We start from the raw sequence: 16,153 nt of genomic DNA, 5'->3' as shown, positions 1-16,153 counted from the left end.
TGAGTGATGTTTGATAAGGCCGGGGTGGCCCGGCTCCTCATGTGTGGTGACGGAGGAACGTTGTGTTGCCTGCAGGTGGAGGAAGCAGTCATGCTGATGGACAACCAGACCAAGCGTCACCGTGGCTTTGGCTTTGTGACCTTTGAATGTGAGGACGTGGTGGAGCGTGTCTGTGACATCCATTTCCACACCATCAAGAACAAGAAAGTGGAGTGCAAGAAGGCCCAACCTAAAGAGGCTGTCCAAGCTGCCTCACTGCTCTCAAAGAGGTTAATAGTGGGCCAGAGTGGCCTAGCTAACCCCATAGTCACCGCTCAGTCAGCTCACATTCAGGCTGCCGCTGCTGCAGCTGCTGCTGCTCAGGCTGCTGCCTTAAGTGGCTATGGCAAGCTGATGGGTGGGGGCACCTACCCCCCACTGTCTGCCTATCGCTACACTCCTTACCCCCTCCCCACCTCTGCTCTCACATCAGGTATTCCTACTGCTGGGGGTCCACACACCACCACCCTTCCCTCTGGCGCAACCCTGTCTGCTGTCTCTGCTGCTCCCACCATTGCCAACCAGGCAGCTGCTCTGTCCACCTCAGCCAATCACACTATTCCCACATTGTCCACCCATGCTGGGCTCACCACCCCATACCAGGGGTACTCTCTGACCAATGTGGACATGAGCTCCTTCCAGGGAGTGGACTGGAATGCCATGTATGGGGTGGGCATGTATGCCTAGTGGTGCTGTCTTGCCACTCCCACCACTCCTGTCCCATCCCATCCCCTCAGTTCAGCTTGGTCTCCTGCTCATATTTCTTCAATAGTAAATCTTCCCAGCACCACCAACCATCCCTATCCCCCACCCAACACTGTGAGTCCAGCCTGCCCGCCAGTGCCGCTGTGAGTTTCATCTTCCTTCTCCCTCTTTTCTTGCACCAGATATTCTCAGCCTCAGGGAGTTGTGCATAATTTTAAGTTTGTTCTCTGTCCATGCTTTTAGTCTCCTCTTTCCTCATGATGTTCCCCATCCACTCCCCACCTGTTATGGCACTCTTCTATCAATGTTGTGTCTTGTTTTGATTCATGTCTTCCTTATTTTTACAGGTCTTCCTATTCAGTTTTTGTCTTCCTCATTTTATCAAGTCTTCCCACCTTTTCTGACTCTACTTTTCAATGTTATTCCTATGATTAGGGATTTCTCATACTTCTCTTGGCCTGTCCCCTTGCTTCTGCCCATCCTGCCCTCTGCATGAGCTCTTGTGTTTTAGGTGTACATGGTGGCCCTGTCTCCTACTCCATCAGTCAGTGCAGTGATATGAGTGAGTGCCATAAAAGGGAACCAATTATAGGCTGGGCTCATAGTGAGATGCTAGATCTCTGATGACGGAAGATGTACTTAGAATTACATCTCTCTCTAGGCAGTGTACTGCCCAACACATAGTCTTGTACTTAAGTCAGTTTTTTGCTTTTTTTATTTATTTATTTTTGTTAGTCGTGTGCATTTGTAGGGTGTAAGTGAGAGGCTGGAGCGGCCCAGCCCAGGCCAAGAACAACACACTTGGACCTGCTCAACCTGAACAAAGCAAGATGTACATATTTGTGTATGGAGGTCAGATTTTTGGCTGTCTTAGTAATTTGTGGTCCCAAGTTTGGACCAAGGCTGCCCAGCTGAGTGGGTCCTACCCAGAGACCCTCAGTCAAGGAGGGCAGCCTTTGTTGTGTTGGTTACAGCCAGATATAATTTCCTTGGAGCGATTTTTTGCATGAAACTTGGGATCAAGAATTTTAAGTTTGAGTTACTTGTTAAGGTCACAAGAGCATGAGGGCCAGTGGGATAGACAGTACCCTCTGGCCCCCCTGCTGAGTCAGTGGAGTTAGTCCCCTGCTGGCTACATTCCACTTTGGTCAGTTAATTTGGCTGCCTGGTCTGGTCGGTTGGGACTAGCTTACTATAGCAAGTGTGTTGTAGTAATAAGTGCGGAGCAATACTCAGTGTGCGTTGCATTCGTTTGCTTCTGAAGTCTTCTCTGTGAAACACATAACACCTCAGTGGTACTTGATGTGACCCACCCCAGCTGTGTACCCTGTTCCTTAACCACACACCAGAGGTTTTATGTTGATATAAAGTTAGTCATTCACACAGTTTCATCATCTTTCACCTCAGCCCACACAACACCCATCAGCCCTCCCATGTCCATACCACCACCACCACATGCCCTCCCCCCCTGCCCCCTCCTGTATCCCCACCCTACCAGCTTGCCTGCCTCAAGGTGTGCCAAGAAGACTGCTGCTCAGACCTTTTTATCACGGTCGGGCCTTCTTTGCCTGTGAAGGCTGCACAGCTCCCCGGCACATGCCCAGGCTGCCATCAGTGGGGCAGCGTTCGCCCTGTCCTACCAACTGTAAGTATGTGAGCCGGGAGGAGCAGAGCCACCCCCACACCTTGGTCTCTGGCATGCCATGTATCCATTAATATCCTTCTAGGCCTGTCTAGGAAGTTCTGGTACAGTCGTAGGCAGCATAACAACTTGATAACTTTTATTTTTGTTATTTGCACCACATTGGAATGTCCAGCAAATACCATGTAGGCCTTTGATTATCAATTTGACTTCCGTTGTGCAACATTGATCTCTGTTCTCCATGTCTCTGCCTCGGCCTAGAGTGAGCCCATAGCTTTAGAATGTAATGTATATAGCTTTATGTGTGGTGGAATACTGACCAGGATATAAGGCCATTGTTAGACTATGGAGACTTGGTAGTCGACATGTCTGGGATACAGTGTTATTTTTGTTCTAATTGACCTGAAATTTGTGGCTGTTGTTTGACCAGATGAACTTGGAATGCCTAGACTGTCCCTTTTCCTCCTCTTCCTTCATGAATCCAAAGTTGAATCCTATTCTTGTCCCATTTCCCCTTCCTTTGTTTCCTTTTCTATTTTCCTCACCCCCATCCCCTCCATCCTGCGTCCATTTTCCTGTAGGTCCTTCCCTACCATCCTTAGTGACATCCCTATCCTCTTCCTCCTGGTAGTTCCCCTTCCCTGTCCCCTGTGTGGCGGTTAGGGCGGCGGGGTGACCCAGCTGACGAGCAGCAGCCTTGTGTGTGTCTCAAACACACCACAAAGTTTTGTAGAATGGATGTTATTTTTCCTTAGTTTGTTTCGGAGTAAAAAACAAAGTATGTCTACTTTATTTTAAGGAAAATAAATCTTATGATAAAAACTGGAACATGGCGTTGTTTATTATCAGCAGCGAAGTAGAGCAGAAGCATAAAGAGAACTGGCTACTACTATTACATACCCTGCCGTGTAGCCTGTTACCCTCGAGCTGCTTCAGCACCACCCTGTGTCGCCCTCCCCCCGGGGCGGCTAGCGGGTGGTGGACTGCTGGCGCCTCCACACCCGCTGGCCGGTCCCCATGAACCCCAAACCCATTCCCATTTCCTCATTAAGTTACTGTATTGACTTCCCCGTGTATCACTTCAATTTTTCTTCCATTTTGTACTATACCATAACCATGTGGATCCAAGCCTGGGCTGGCCCCGAGCCACGCTGGTGTGTAGGTCATGGTAGCGTCGTGGAACTCCCCACCCTCCCCTCCATTAGCTCAGAGACGCCTCATGGCAGCCATTATGCTCCCCCGTCAATTGTTGTACGGAAGTTTCCAGTACATTCAAATACCAGATTTTTCACAGCTTCTGTTTGTTTTTGTTCGATCTTTCTTTTCTCCCGGTCTTTTAGTTTGTAGAAGGTGCATTTCTTTGTATCTGGGTATGCCATTGAGAGTTGTCTGTGAGCTGTTTTGCTTGGTTGACCTGCTGTCCTCTGGGGTATGTTGACTAGCCTGGTAACTCATCTACATAGCCTAAACCATCACCAGTAGTAGTGCCACTTGAAACAGTAATTAACCTTTCATCACCTTCCTGTTGTATGTGCTGCTGCTGCCAACACCATCTCCCTCGACTTCCATCATGGTACACACACAGCATAGAGCCTTATCTTACTTAACTCCGTCGTTGCTAGCCAAGCACTATCTATTCATTATAGAAACCTCTCACTTTTACGTCTAATTTGTAGCATTGTCTTATTTGTTTGTACTTAATTAATGGAGTGTTTTAAAAGACATAATTTTCGAGTCTAGTCATACAAGATGTGATGCTAACAGTCCCTTGGTTATTATTATTTTCTTTTCCAATTTTACGTAAGACCCGTATAGAACTACCTTATAGTTTTGTATTAGCTGACTTACTGGATGTCACGTAGAGTTAACTGTTTGTTTTTACCCGCCCGCCGGCACCCCAGTCAGCCTCCACCAGTCTGTAGTCCTGTAGATTTTGTTTTTAAAGGCTTGATTCGCTTCCACTCCCGCTGGTCTCGGTGACACTTGGCATCCCAGGTGTCGCCGCCACCAGTCGGGCCGCTGGCTCGTCCTCGCGCCCGCCCGCGACGGTCCCTCAAAAAAAAAGGTGACAGCACACCCTTGTCCCGCTGGCCCTGCCAGCACAAGCCGCCACCCTTGGATGGTTTTGCTTAACCGAGGCTTCCATTCTGCATTTGTTATGTTCATCATGTATTTAATGTTAATTTTCATGACAAAAAATCTCATTTTCATATCAGCGTTAGTACGAGACTTTTTTTTTAAGATTTTCGTAAATTAAAGTGACGAAAACTTTTTTTGTCATCGTATAACTACAATATAAAGTGTCCTATATAATTTAATTTGAGTTGCTCTAAGTAAATACCGGGACAGTGCGGGACGCGGGCAGGGCGCGCGGTGGCCACGTCGGCGGGCGGGAGCGACACCGTTGATAGTGCACTGGTTACCAATGATTGGCCCGGCCCACCCCCCCTGGGCCCCGCCTACCACACTACTACACTCGCGGACCAAAAGATTAATCAGGAAGCAATAAAGTGTTCTTATTTTCGCAAACAGAATCAATAAAGGCATATTGAGGGAATTTGACTATTTTTTATCTTTACTTTCACAACCCTTATTTATGTGCACACTGCACACGTGTATTCACACCTCACCCCCACACATACACACAACCTCCATCACATTAAAGGCCAGGATAGTCTAAGCCTCAGAGGACAAAAGGTTGAGACTGAAAATGCACTCAGTAAATGTAAGTAAACCATTACCACACCATCATGGTGGATATACTGGACCACGCGTTACTGAGGTTACACCTACACACCAGTCAGGGCTGACAAATTATGGCGGCGGCGGCGGCAGCAGCAGCAAGTCACAAAGTGTGGTGGTGGTCGGCAATAAATTGTCTGGCCAGTTTTGGGTCATAAGGTAGACGGAAAGATGTACCATGTAGGATGGACTTCACAGCATGAGTGTAGACCTTGATGTTTTCTAGAGACGAATGACTATAGGCTAACGGAAGCGTCGTGATGGGTGTGTCGGTGGCGAAGCGGCACTACCCAGCGACCGTGACATAGTGGCGTCGGTGTCTAGAGGGGCGCCGAACTTTGTCTTAAGTAAGGGCATGTTGGTCACAGTAGTTTTAAGGTGAAGAGGATTGATTAATTTGCAGTTAAGTCTTGTGGAAAAGCGGCAGCTGTTGTCAGTAACCCTTCCAGCCCATCCCATCTCCCTCATATCGGTAGCGATAGGCAAGCTAGCGTTCAGGACAAAAGGAACCTGGCAGCCTCTAATAGGCAGTAGATAGCCGCCAGGAATACTGCTACTATGTGTGTGTGATGTCTAGTTTCGTTTGCTGATGTAAAAGATGCTGTTTGCTGGACATAATTCTTGATAATGCTTTATTTATTTTTTCTATGAATTAGGCTGAATTTGTGCCATAGACAAAGTTAGAAACTTGTGGGCCGGCGGTGCAGCCTCCAAGAAGGACCAAATATACTAGTTAATTCAGTATACAAGGAGTCCCCGGATTGCGTTCACATTTTTTATGGCAGTGTATCGTTTTCTCCGTAAATTATGCCGCGCAACCTCTCTTTATAGATACATACTACTACCAATTTAGGATATTTGAAGTAACTTACTAGAAGATATTTTCTCTGAAGCGTAAGACTAGAAAGAAGGAATCGCAATCCGGGGACTTAGTTTACAGACTTAGATGAAGGGTGAGTGTCGGTATGTGTCGTGTTAGCATTGTAGGAGTCAGCGGTAAGGCATCAGTTGATCGCCGCGGTCAAACAAACAAAGCATTAAGAAATCAGCTGATCTCTCCCTCCTGAGTCTTCCTAAATAGCGGGGTTAATCCTACGGTGTTCGTGTACGGTACTGAAACCCTCTGTAAGCCTCTTCATCGCCCTTCCTCCCTCTTCTACACATCTGTCCATAGATTGGTATTCACAATCTCTCTGAAGCCACGAGGAAGGCACGCGGTTCAGGCGTCGCCCTCGACTAAGGTCAATACAAGTGCCAAAAAAATAGTCGAATTGTCTTTCCCATCACCTGTCAGTGCCCAGTTTTGTTATTATTTTAATTTTATTGATTATTGGTATGAACAGAAGTTCCCGTTTTGTTTGTTAATGGAAAAGTTTTTTGAGCTCTTAGTTTCGTTGCCATGTATTACATTTGTTTCCCCCCGTTTTTTTGTTTTCAAAATAATGGGATTGGATTATACATGTGACGCTTGGCGGTTTTCATTAGTTCTAGTTCTTTTTCTCCGTCTCCAATGATGGGATTAATGTTATGAAGGTTGGCGGTTTTTTGTTGTGCATCTGACAGGCTATTTATCGGTGGCTTCTTGTTGGGTAGCGTCCTTTGCGTCGCGTCGCGTCAACATACTAACATTGGACGGACGCGGGAGGCCAGAGGAGTAGCCGTTGGACGCTCTCTTGCTAGTCTTAATGAACTGAAATCCTTGATCGCTGTTTCGCTGTCATGTGGAGACAATGGGCGATTCGGAAACCGCATTGACGCTTTTCTCACCACCTTCCCGTCCTTTCCATTTACCCCTTAAAATAACTACTAGATGTTCTATTGACAAGGCCAGAAAACTTGCAGGAGGTCAACACTCAACCTTTCCGTTCCCTCCACATTAACTAGTCCGGCAATCAAGGTTTTCCCCGCCTCAGTTATCGGCTGCAGAGAGACAATGGTCGTACAAATAGCCCTTATCATTAAGTGACGCCAATAACGCCACCACACCACAAAAATAAAGCTGCGGAAATAGAAAACATAACTTGAAGAATCCAGTACTCCATACAGATATGTTGATGACTGTTGAATTAGCTTGTATACAGGATTTCCATGCCGTGAAGCAATAAGTGTCTAAACCCTCTATTTTTGTACATAAGACTGTGAACATTAATGATATATATCTATATATAAAAGTCAGTAATAAAGGTGACATATTTTCCAATGCCCACAGTGTATCTATTATTTATATATCAGAACATCTTATTTTTCTCTCCACTTGTATGACGAAGACATGCATACAAGGCGGTATTTTTTTCTATTAAAGAGGAAAAACTTATATATTACTAATTAGCTGCAGAAGGACTTAAAAATTCTCAAGGTAATATGTTTTGCTTACAATGTAACTTGGTTCTAGACACCCATCCCCAACCCCCCTCCCCCTCCGCTTTTGTGTTCTGGCATTGGACCCTTTTTCCTGTGGTTTGCTATTATTATTATTATTATTATTATTATTATTATTATTATTATTATTATTATTATTATTATTATTATTATTACCATCATCATCATCATGTGCCCAAGTTGCCCTGAAGCTTTGGGTGACGTGTTTTCTTGTATGTACTTCACTGTGTTGTAGACTAGTGGTATCTATATTGTATACCGATCAAGGCTGTAGTGAGGTAGAGAGTGGGAGGACCTGGTGCACGTGACGTCATCCCTCCCTGCCGCCGCTGCCCCGGGCCACCACTACATGGCAGGGGCAGACTTGGGAGGAGTGGTGACGTCACGTGCGGCGGCCAAGAAAACCTAACAGACGGCCCGCCCCTAGTGACGCACCCTTGGTGTCACATGCCTCGAGTGACGCCAGCAAGGCGTCACACTGCTCCCTTTGCAGCCAGGCCGGCCATGCATGTCAAAACTTCCCTCAGTCATGAACTAGGGGGTTCATTATCTTTTTCTCGCTGTGGTAATGTATTGAATGTGCTAGAGTGTCTCTTACCATTTATTTATTTTATTAATTTTTGGATTTATTTGTAATACATTAATGAAGTAGAACTTTCACATGGTAACAACAATAACATTTTGTTTGGTGTCAGCCGGGCAGCGTCCTGGCCGGTCGGGGCCGCCGCCCCGGCGCTGCCGCCACCGGCCAGACGCCGCAGCGGCGGGACAAGACCACAGTTGTGTTGTCGGTGGAAGATCTGCTTGAGAAACACAAATGAACATGAGAAACACTGGACTGACTTGTGTTACGCCGGGAAAATAAACACAACCCACACACCGACACACACACACACACCAATATAAACACAAGGCTGTAGGGTTGACCTGACTGCGGGTCAACCCTACGTGGAAGACCTCTGCCATGCCGCTGTCCGCCCCGCCGCCACCACCACCACTTCCATCACCAGTAATACCATCTCAGCCCGGACTTTGTGGCTGCTTTACTTCGTCCTTGAGACCTTCATGACTAGTAGTATAAGCAGATTCCTGGAGGTATGCAGAACACTCCACAGTCCATAAGTGCCCAGCCCTCTTACGGCGCCGGGCTGTCTTGCCCGGCGCCGGGGTGTGGTTGATGTGGCGGTGGCGACGGTCATGGCGGCGGAAGAGTGTGTGAGACAACTTAGAGTGGTACTGTAGGTACAGCTGTACTGTAGTCGTGTCTGAGCTGTAGGTTTGGTATTGTAGCCGACCTAGCATCATCATAGTGCTCGCCCGACGCCTCTGTACAGGACCTTAGCCAGCTTGCCGCTCGCTGCGCCCCACCGTGCCCTCACCAACTGGCAGCCGCCGCGGCACCGCCTGCAGGCCTCCAGTTACCAGTAGTTACGACAGTTAATTAGTCGGCTAAATTATTCATTAATAGAATTTGTCTGCAGTGGAGGCGCTGCGACTGCTGTGGGTTGTCTGTTTGGTCATCATTAAATGTCCACATACATTTTTTTCAAATTAAGTTGCCTTAAGTTGACGGCTGGGCGACAGCGTAGTGGCGGCTGGACCTGAGCATTGCACAGTGTAGTTTGTACATCTAGTAATAAAATGTCTATGGTAGAGAGTAACTGCTTGTCTTTTTACATTTTATCTATTTTTTAGCCTGTGTAGCTCTCCTGGCTTTGGGATCTGGCTAACGGTGTACCTCAACAAACGCCGAACAGTTGACTACCTTCATCCAATTAACGAGAGGTCCAACTAATACCCTGGATGACAGTGCAAGTAAGAAAGTAACAATGGATGATAGCAACCTAATCAGTAATAACGAAGTATGATGCCTTAGTAACGTAGAACTCAGGTCGCAGATCTAACACCTAACGTAGACGACCTTCCACTGTTGACTGAGTCCCCTGGTGACGCCCCTCCCCGGTAGTGTTGGTGCCCCCTCCCCCCCTGACTCACCAGTGCCGTCTGCATGTCTCCGCCACGTGTGGGAGCTTATTGACTCCTGCGAACTATTAACGCTTGCAGTAGTGTGAGAAGTACCTGAAGGTGGCCTGCCAGGTGGATACAACTGTAGTTACACTAGATTATTGCAGCTCATCACTAATGGATCTCCTCTCAAAGTCAAAGCCTAAATTGTATTATTGGCATTCAAAAGTACGAACTGTGATACGTAGTATATTGTACAAGTAAATTTGGCTAAAATGAGTAGCATTTACATGTAGCTTGGTCACAGCGTGGTGCAATGGAAAACATAACTTTCAGTAGTGCATCACAACAGTGCAGAAAGTGAGACAGCAACATGACTAATAACTGATTATGACTAATAGGAATATAGAGACCTGTCCCTTGCAGAGGAAGGTTAAGTCTTCCCCTGGTGAACAAGTACTCATCGTTGCGCCTAAGGTCGCCTAGCCGGTGGCTGCAGTAACAATGCTGCCGCGGGTATCTTGATGCACCTCGGGGCACGCCTAGCCTGGCCCAGCCCAAGGGCATAATTATAGACCGAGGCGTTAAGTCCAGTGCAGCATATTATTTATTTTGCCATTTTATCAGCCTCCGGTTGCCCTTTTTTTATTTTATTGTTCAAAAACACAGACAGCGTGATTGGATCTGGAGTGAATTAGGAATATATATATATATATATATATATATATATATATATATATATATATATATATATATATATATATATATATATATATATATATATATATATATATATATATATATATATATATATATATATATATATATATATATATATATATATATATATATATATATATATATATATATATATATATATATATATACACACACACACACACACACACACACACACACACACACACACACAGAACAACCACCCCACACATCACCTCCCACGCCTTATTAGCATTTCAATTAAGACACTGGAGGAGGCTGCCTAATTTACATAAAGCAAAGCTACTGAAAAGCGCCATGTTGTTTTTATGACAGCATGCAAAATTTTGAAACGTCTGAAACATTTTCGGTGTAATAAGAATAATTCACCAACCCATTTAACTTCAATTATTACTTTTAAGGATTCAGTGCGCCGCGGACAACGGAAGCTAATGGAGGCCACGCTGCCTCGGGTGTGAAATGAGCACCCCGGGACTCGCCGGGGCGGGGCAGGGCGGGGCGGGGCGGTCTTGGATGTGTCGCGTGGACTGTGTTGACTTTGTGGGTCTTGTGTCGTCGTATTAGTTTAGTTGACCCTTTAGTCTAGTGTGGCATAGAGGGCTTGGCTTAGACGCTTCCCATGGCCTGTGTGTGCGCCCTGAGCGATGCCCGGCCCTCACGGCATCCTCACGTAGAGCTTCCTGTGTTGGGGGTTGAGTTCCGTCACCTGTCCTCTGGAGCTTTGCCATTTATGTGTCTTAATGTTTTTGGTGTAGTTCCTCCCTCTTCCCCTAAACTAGTGTGGCATTTTTCCAGACGATACCCGTATTTTGATAGCATTCATGAAGTCATCACAGAATTCATGAAGTCGTCACGAATGCCCAGCCGCGGAACTTGTACCGATCTCAAAAAGACATTGAGAAACGAAAGATGAAATACACCATTATAGGCACGAGTTGCTTGCGGATAAGGTGAAAAAAGTAAGCAAACTGACGATGAAAGAACGTTGTTACACACCGAGAGTACAATATTGGGAAACACACACAGGTAAGGTAACATACACCTGTGGCTCCTTCCTACATAGCTGGCACCCCGTGGATCAATCAAAGGTAATGGTGGAGTGATGGGTAAGTATGTACGATCCATGCACAGGTAAGTAGAGGGTATGAGGGATGATCTCATACATTATTCATTAATTTCGATCTGTCGCCACGGGTGGGTCGAGATAACAGTGGGTTGTCCAACTCACCACCCCTTCCTCCCTCCCAGCGGGTCTGCAGCCAAGGAAACCGTCGCCATGGCCACACTTGAATAGAAATAAAAAGAGAAACGATGTACTCTTTTCATTTTCCTTTATCATGCAGTATACTACTTCTACTACTGCTACTACTACTACTACTACATCCTGTTTCCCTGGGTAATGGGTTCTTACCCACCAGTCTCAAGGGCCAATGAGTACCAAGGCCACGCGCAACTTCAGTGCATGGCTCAAACTTTATCTTAGTACTACTATTACTACATTCCGTAACAGGAACATCACTACTACATCTACTATTACGGCTGCTGCTGCTACTACTACTATATTGTTTTGTACCACTATTTCTACTACTATATCATTGTAATTAATTCTAATAATAGTGATAGATACATTACATGAAAAACAATAGTAGCAACAATTGATATTTGCAATACTAGTAATTGTTCAAAATTATATATATATATATATATATATATATATATATATATATATATATATATATATATATATATATATATATATATATATATTGTAGTAATGCCCGTCTATCGCCTTCTATTGACAAAATATTTCTCGAATGACTGTGCTGTGTGTCTTGGTCAAAATAGATCAAGTAGACTGAAATATAAAAATACTTCAATTGAATTTCACTGCAACTAATCAATACAACACTGGTGCTCCTCCCTGCCGCAACGGTTAGCACGCTTAGCCTTGAATCCGCGTGCCCCAGTTCGATTCCGGGCCTGGCTGTCGGCGTGCAGCTCACCTAGCTGTTCATCCTCCCTTTCAGGCTGTCGATAAATGGGTATCTAGGGATGATAATCTATGAGACGGAGATGAGCACAGACTCCATGCGCAGCTTAGCGGGGATCCATCACAACAAACATACCTTGGCGAGCATGTCTCTCACCACCCAGTCTCAATACGGCGTCCTTTATTCCCTTGTCATGCATCCATACACTCTTGTTCTGAGAGAGAGAGAGAGAGAGAGACAGGGGCGGGCCAGCTGGCGGGCGAGGGACAGGTCTGCCAATTCGGCAATGTCCACGAGCAATATTTGTCATGTATATCGTCGGTCAACACTGTCAACCACCCAGTCCTCTGAAGCGACCAACCTATACCCTCCCACGGCCCTACCCTGCCTAGCCCCCTCTCCCCGGCAGCCCCAGTCTGCTAGTGCGCCCGAGGCAATACATTTAATCGGTATTTAGCGAGGTGCAGCCGGCGGCCCGTCAACACAGAGGCCATTACCATTAGCAGGCGGGGCAGGAGGTCGTGATGGGCTGTGGAGGGCGGTGGTGGTGGTTATGACCGCGGCGAGGACATACAGGCGAGTGTTTCGGGGCTTCGGTTAGTCTGAACTGCTGCGGACGTGAATGTCTCCTTGTAGACGGGTTGAAGCCTGGGATAGGTCGCCTACATAATCATATTTATGTATTTTTGGTGCTGTGAATGAGAGGGAAAATGATACTCGCTTACATTAGGGGATCAATGAAAGGCACGTAGTTGTCGAAGAAAGTGTATGAAGCGCTTCGAAATAGGGTGCGGACACGTGGTGAGTAGGAGGACGAGCAACGAATAAGGAAGGAGAGGGTAGACTGTAGAGGAAAAGAGTGAGCTCAAGGAAGAGGTGGATGGGTTGTGTAAATGAAGACAAGGTATATATATATATATATATATATATATATATATATATATATATATATATATATATATATAAATCAAGATAGACCAGAGGGGAGAAGGCTCATACTCACCAGGGATCCTATTCACCTTCGGATAATAGTGCTGAGAGGAAGGTGGAAGGATGGCTTCATGACGTAGCTGGTCACGTGACCACTCCTCGCGTCCGAAGGCTTACATATCTCTTGGTTTAGCTTTGAAAATTAGTACTCTATGGAAAACTTTATTTTATTTTTTTCCTGCGTCTTGTGACATTTCTTATATATATATGTAAGAAAGGGCGGCTAATACTACAAAGAATGATGAATAGTAGGCACCCACGACCCAGCCCCAGTCCCACTCCCAGTGTTCTCGTTAGGCTTGTGGGATGTGGGTGGTATCTCGGCGGGCGTCGATTAACTGTGCTTCTCTGCGTTATCCAAGGGAGCTGGACATCAAGCCGACGTCAGGTAAGTAATGGAGTTGTGGTGAGGCGTCTGGGTGCTTACTGTTTGTCTGGGAGTAGGCCAAGGCGTCAAACTGAACGTGATTTGAAGGCAGCGGCGCCACGGTTAAAAAGCCTCCTCACTTCCCTCGTGTTGGTGCAGCTTTGCCAAATCATCGTTCTCCGCATTGCATTTTCGTAGTGTCTAACCGATAACTATAGCAAAAAAAAAATGCCTCAATAAATGACAGTATTAACGTTAACTTTAACTTTCTTTCGTTATTTGTGTAGATATGAGAGTTCGTGGCTTAAAAATGGTAACTACAATGTTCAGTGCGATGGTTTGGCACCGCTGTCTTGGTGGCGGCGGAGTTTAATTTCCGTCCACATTGTAATTATTATACCAACAGTTTGCTTCCAATTGCTATCTTTCTCAGCACTTAATTCTTATCTAATTTATTTCCCATTTATTTCCCATAGCTCTTTATTACTTCATTTTTAATTCCCAGCACTTTTCCATACACATCAGGCAGGCAGTATCATCAGGTAAATTGATGAGGATCTTGAAACAGGAAAATGTAGCTAGAGAAACAGCAGCAGTACGAGAGTGGAACTGTGGTGCATACGTTCGTTTTGGCACATGTCCGTAAATCGACGTAACTGGTGTTATGCCAAAACACTTGTTGCGGTCACTGGCAGCACCGCCTTGTGACTATTAAGCAAACTGATGGTAGTTATAAAAGTGGGCTAGTTATACTTTTAACCAGTGATGGATATCGTAGTCAAAGCTAAGCGTGTCTGATGTATTTTTTTTGTGTAGAACGGTAATTGTCATGAAAATCATCGGGGACACACACACACACACACACACACACACACACAGTTTTTAGTGACCACGCCTTTTCCCCCGGGGCACCCCTAAATGAGGTGAATATAGTTTGTAACCTTACAACTGAGGGGGGGTGGGGGTTACCGCAGCCTCCTCGTGTAGCCTAATACTAACTACAGAACAACCCTCACCGCAGTTATAATGACCAGCTGCGGGATATCTCACCGTTATGATACAAACTAATTAGCCTCATAAACACAACAAAGTATCGAAGTAAATCAACTTAGATAACCAGCACTCATTTTCTTCTCAAATTTGTTAAAAAAATATCAACCCCACAAGGGAAATAAAAAACAGATTTCAGGGTGGTCATTGTCATAAAAGAGAAACTTGGATTTGACCACGGAATGAGTTGTTTAGGAACCAAAAATCCGGTTGCATAATTATCATAATAATCTCGTGAGCAATGTAGAAACTCAGACATTTAGGAGCCATCGAAAATTGCTGTGGCCATCATAATTATTAGTAGCCTACTCACGTACTTAAGAAGACACTGAGCAAGACGTATATGAAGGGCTGTCTTATGTGAACACTTAGGTCATCGTACTCAAAGCTAACGGCATAATATAGAGTAACACCCGAAAATAAAGGGTGGCGGGAGGGGAGAACTGAATTAAATGTTCTGCTGTGTACTTCCGGGAGTTAATTATTTTGTGATACCACGGAAACGCGTCTGCTCTGCTTTGCTGCATGGAGCGGGCGGGGTAATGCATATTTTTATCTGATGCCAGCCGGTCTACATATTGAAGCAGATGTTTAGATAATTTACGGCTGACTACACTCGCTGTTTGTCCAGTTTGTGTGTGTGTGTGTGTGTGTGTGTGGACATCCAGCGCGTCAGCCAACACCGCCGCGCCCGTAATAATAATTGTGCAGCTTCGTTAGAGTAAAGGATGCCATGTATGGAGCCTAACAGCGCTGGCGTGGGATTAGTTGTCACTGCAAAATAGTTACTGGACATGTCTCTCTCTCTCTCTCTCTCTCTCTCACACACACACACACACACACACACACACACACACACACACACACACACAAGGATTAGTGATTGAAATTGCTTTTGGTTTATATACGTGCTGTTGACTAATAGTGGTAGTACGGGCTTAATTATGTCTTTACTGAGTTACTCTTAAATGTATTAGGCTCACATTACGACTGTTTCCCAGGCCACAGAGAAGATTAACCGGGTTGTATGGGTGCTTTTTCCTTTTTTTTTTTTTTTTTACAGCAGAGGAGACAGTTCAAGGGCGAAAAAAAAATAATAATGACAAAAAAAAGCTTGCTACTTACTGCTCCTGAATAGAGTAGAGAGGAGTGGCCAGCAAGATAAATCAATTTCGGGAGGAGAGGTGTCCTGTCTACAATGCAAAGTCGTGTAAAACTCAACAGCAACACAAAACAGTTCATGAAAATCCCTGCATCATCTACGAGAGGCATCATAAACAGGCTAGCTGATGTGCGATACTTAAGAATACGGATTTTAATGTTCGCCTAACTCTCTCTCCCCCGTGTTCCTCTTCTTCATGAATCAAGCACACTCATTAACAAGCCAAGGTGAGGACTTCGCCGCCTTCAAGCTCCTGTGCATGTCTTCATCAAATAGAGAGTTTGATATATATTTTCACAGTCTGAGAAAGAACTGTATTATTTCTTTCTTTCCTCCTTTCATTCTTTTTCTTCGTTTCGTTTTCTTTCCTTCTTTTTTTTCAG

General features: G+C 45.3%; 3 protein-coding genes across 9 annotated transcripts in view; 2 read left to right on the top strand and 1 right to left on the bottom strand.

Annotated features, from left to right (window-relative positions):
- Positions 1-9,164, top strand: part of LOC126999033 (RNA-binding protein Musashi homolog Rbp6-like) — a 116,749-nt gene extending 107,585 nt beyond the window's left edge. For all 4 annotated transcript variants that reach the window (XM_050861380.1, XM_050861379.1, XM_050861376.1 and 1 more), the window contains one exon: positions 76-9,164. In XM_050861380.1, the coding sequence (XP_050717337.1) occupies positions 76-726 (651 nt within the window). In that variant the 3' untranslated portion in view covers positions 727-9,164. The remainder of the gene's footprint in view (positions 1-75) is intronic.
- The window catches only part of LOC126999036 (uncharacterized), a 119,693-nt gene that overhangs the window by 15,039 nt on the left and 88,501 nt on the right, over positions 1-16,153 (bottom strand). For 2 of the 4 annotated variants that reach the window (XM_050861388.1, XM_050861389.1), the window contains exon 3: positions 11,439-11,495. The exons of the other annotated variants lie outside the window; for them this stretch is intronic. In XM_050861388.1, the coding sequence (XP_050717345.1) occupies positions 11,439-11,495 (57 nt within the window). The remainder of the gene's footprint in view (positions 1-11,438; positions 11,496-16,153) is intronic. 4 annotated transcript variants of the gene reach the window in all.
- Positions 13,257-16,153, top strand: part of LOC126999034 (uncharacterized) — a 111,464-nt gene continuing 108,567 nt past the window's right edge. The window contains exon 1 of the mRNA XM_050861382.1: positions 13,257-13,579. The gene's annotated coding sequence lies outside the window, so the exon portion shown is untranslated. The remainder of the gene's footprint in view (positions 13,580-16,153) is intronic.

Source organism: Eriocheir sinensis, chromosome 15 (genome assembly GCF_024679095.1).
Source record: "Eriocheir sinensis breed Jianghai 21 chromosome 15, ASM2467909v1, whole genome shotgun sequence".
NCBI lineage: Eukaryota > Metazoa > Arthropoda > Malacostraca > Decapoda > Varunidae > Eriocheir > Eriocheir sinensis.
This window is presented reverse-complemented; position numbering and strand designations above follow the sequence as displayed.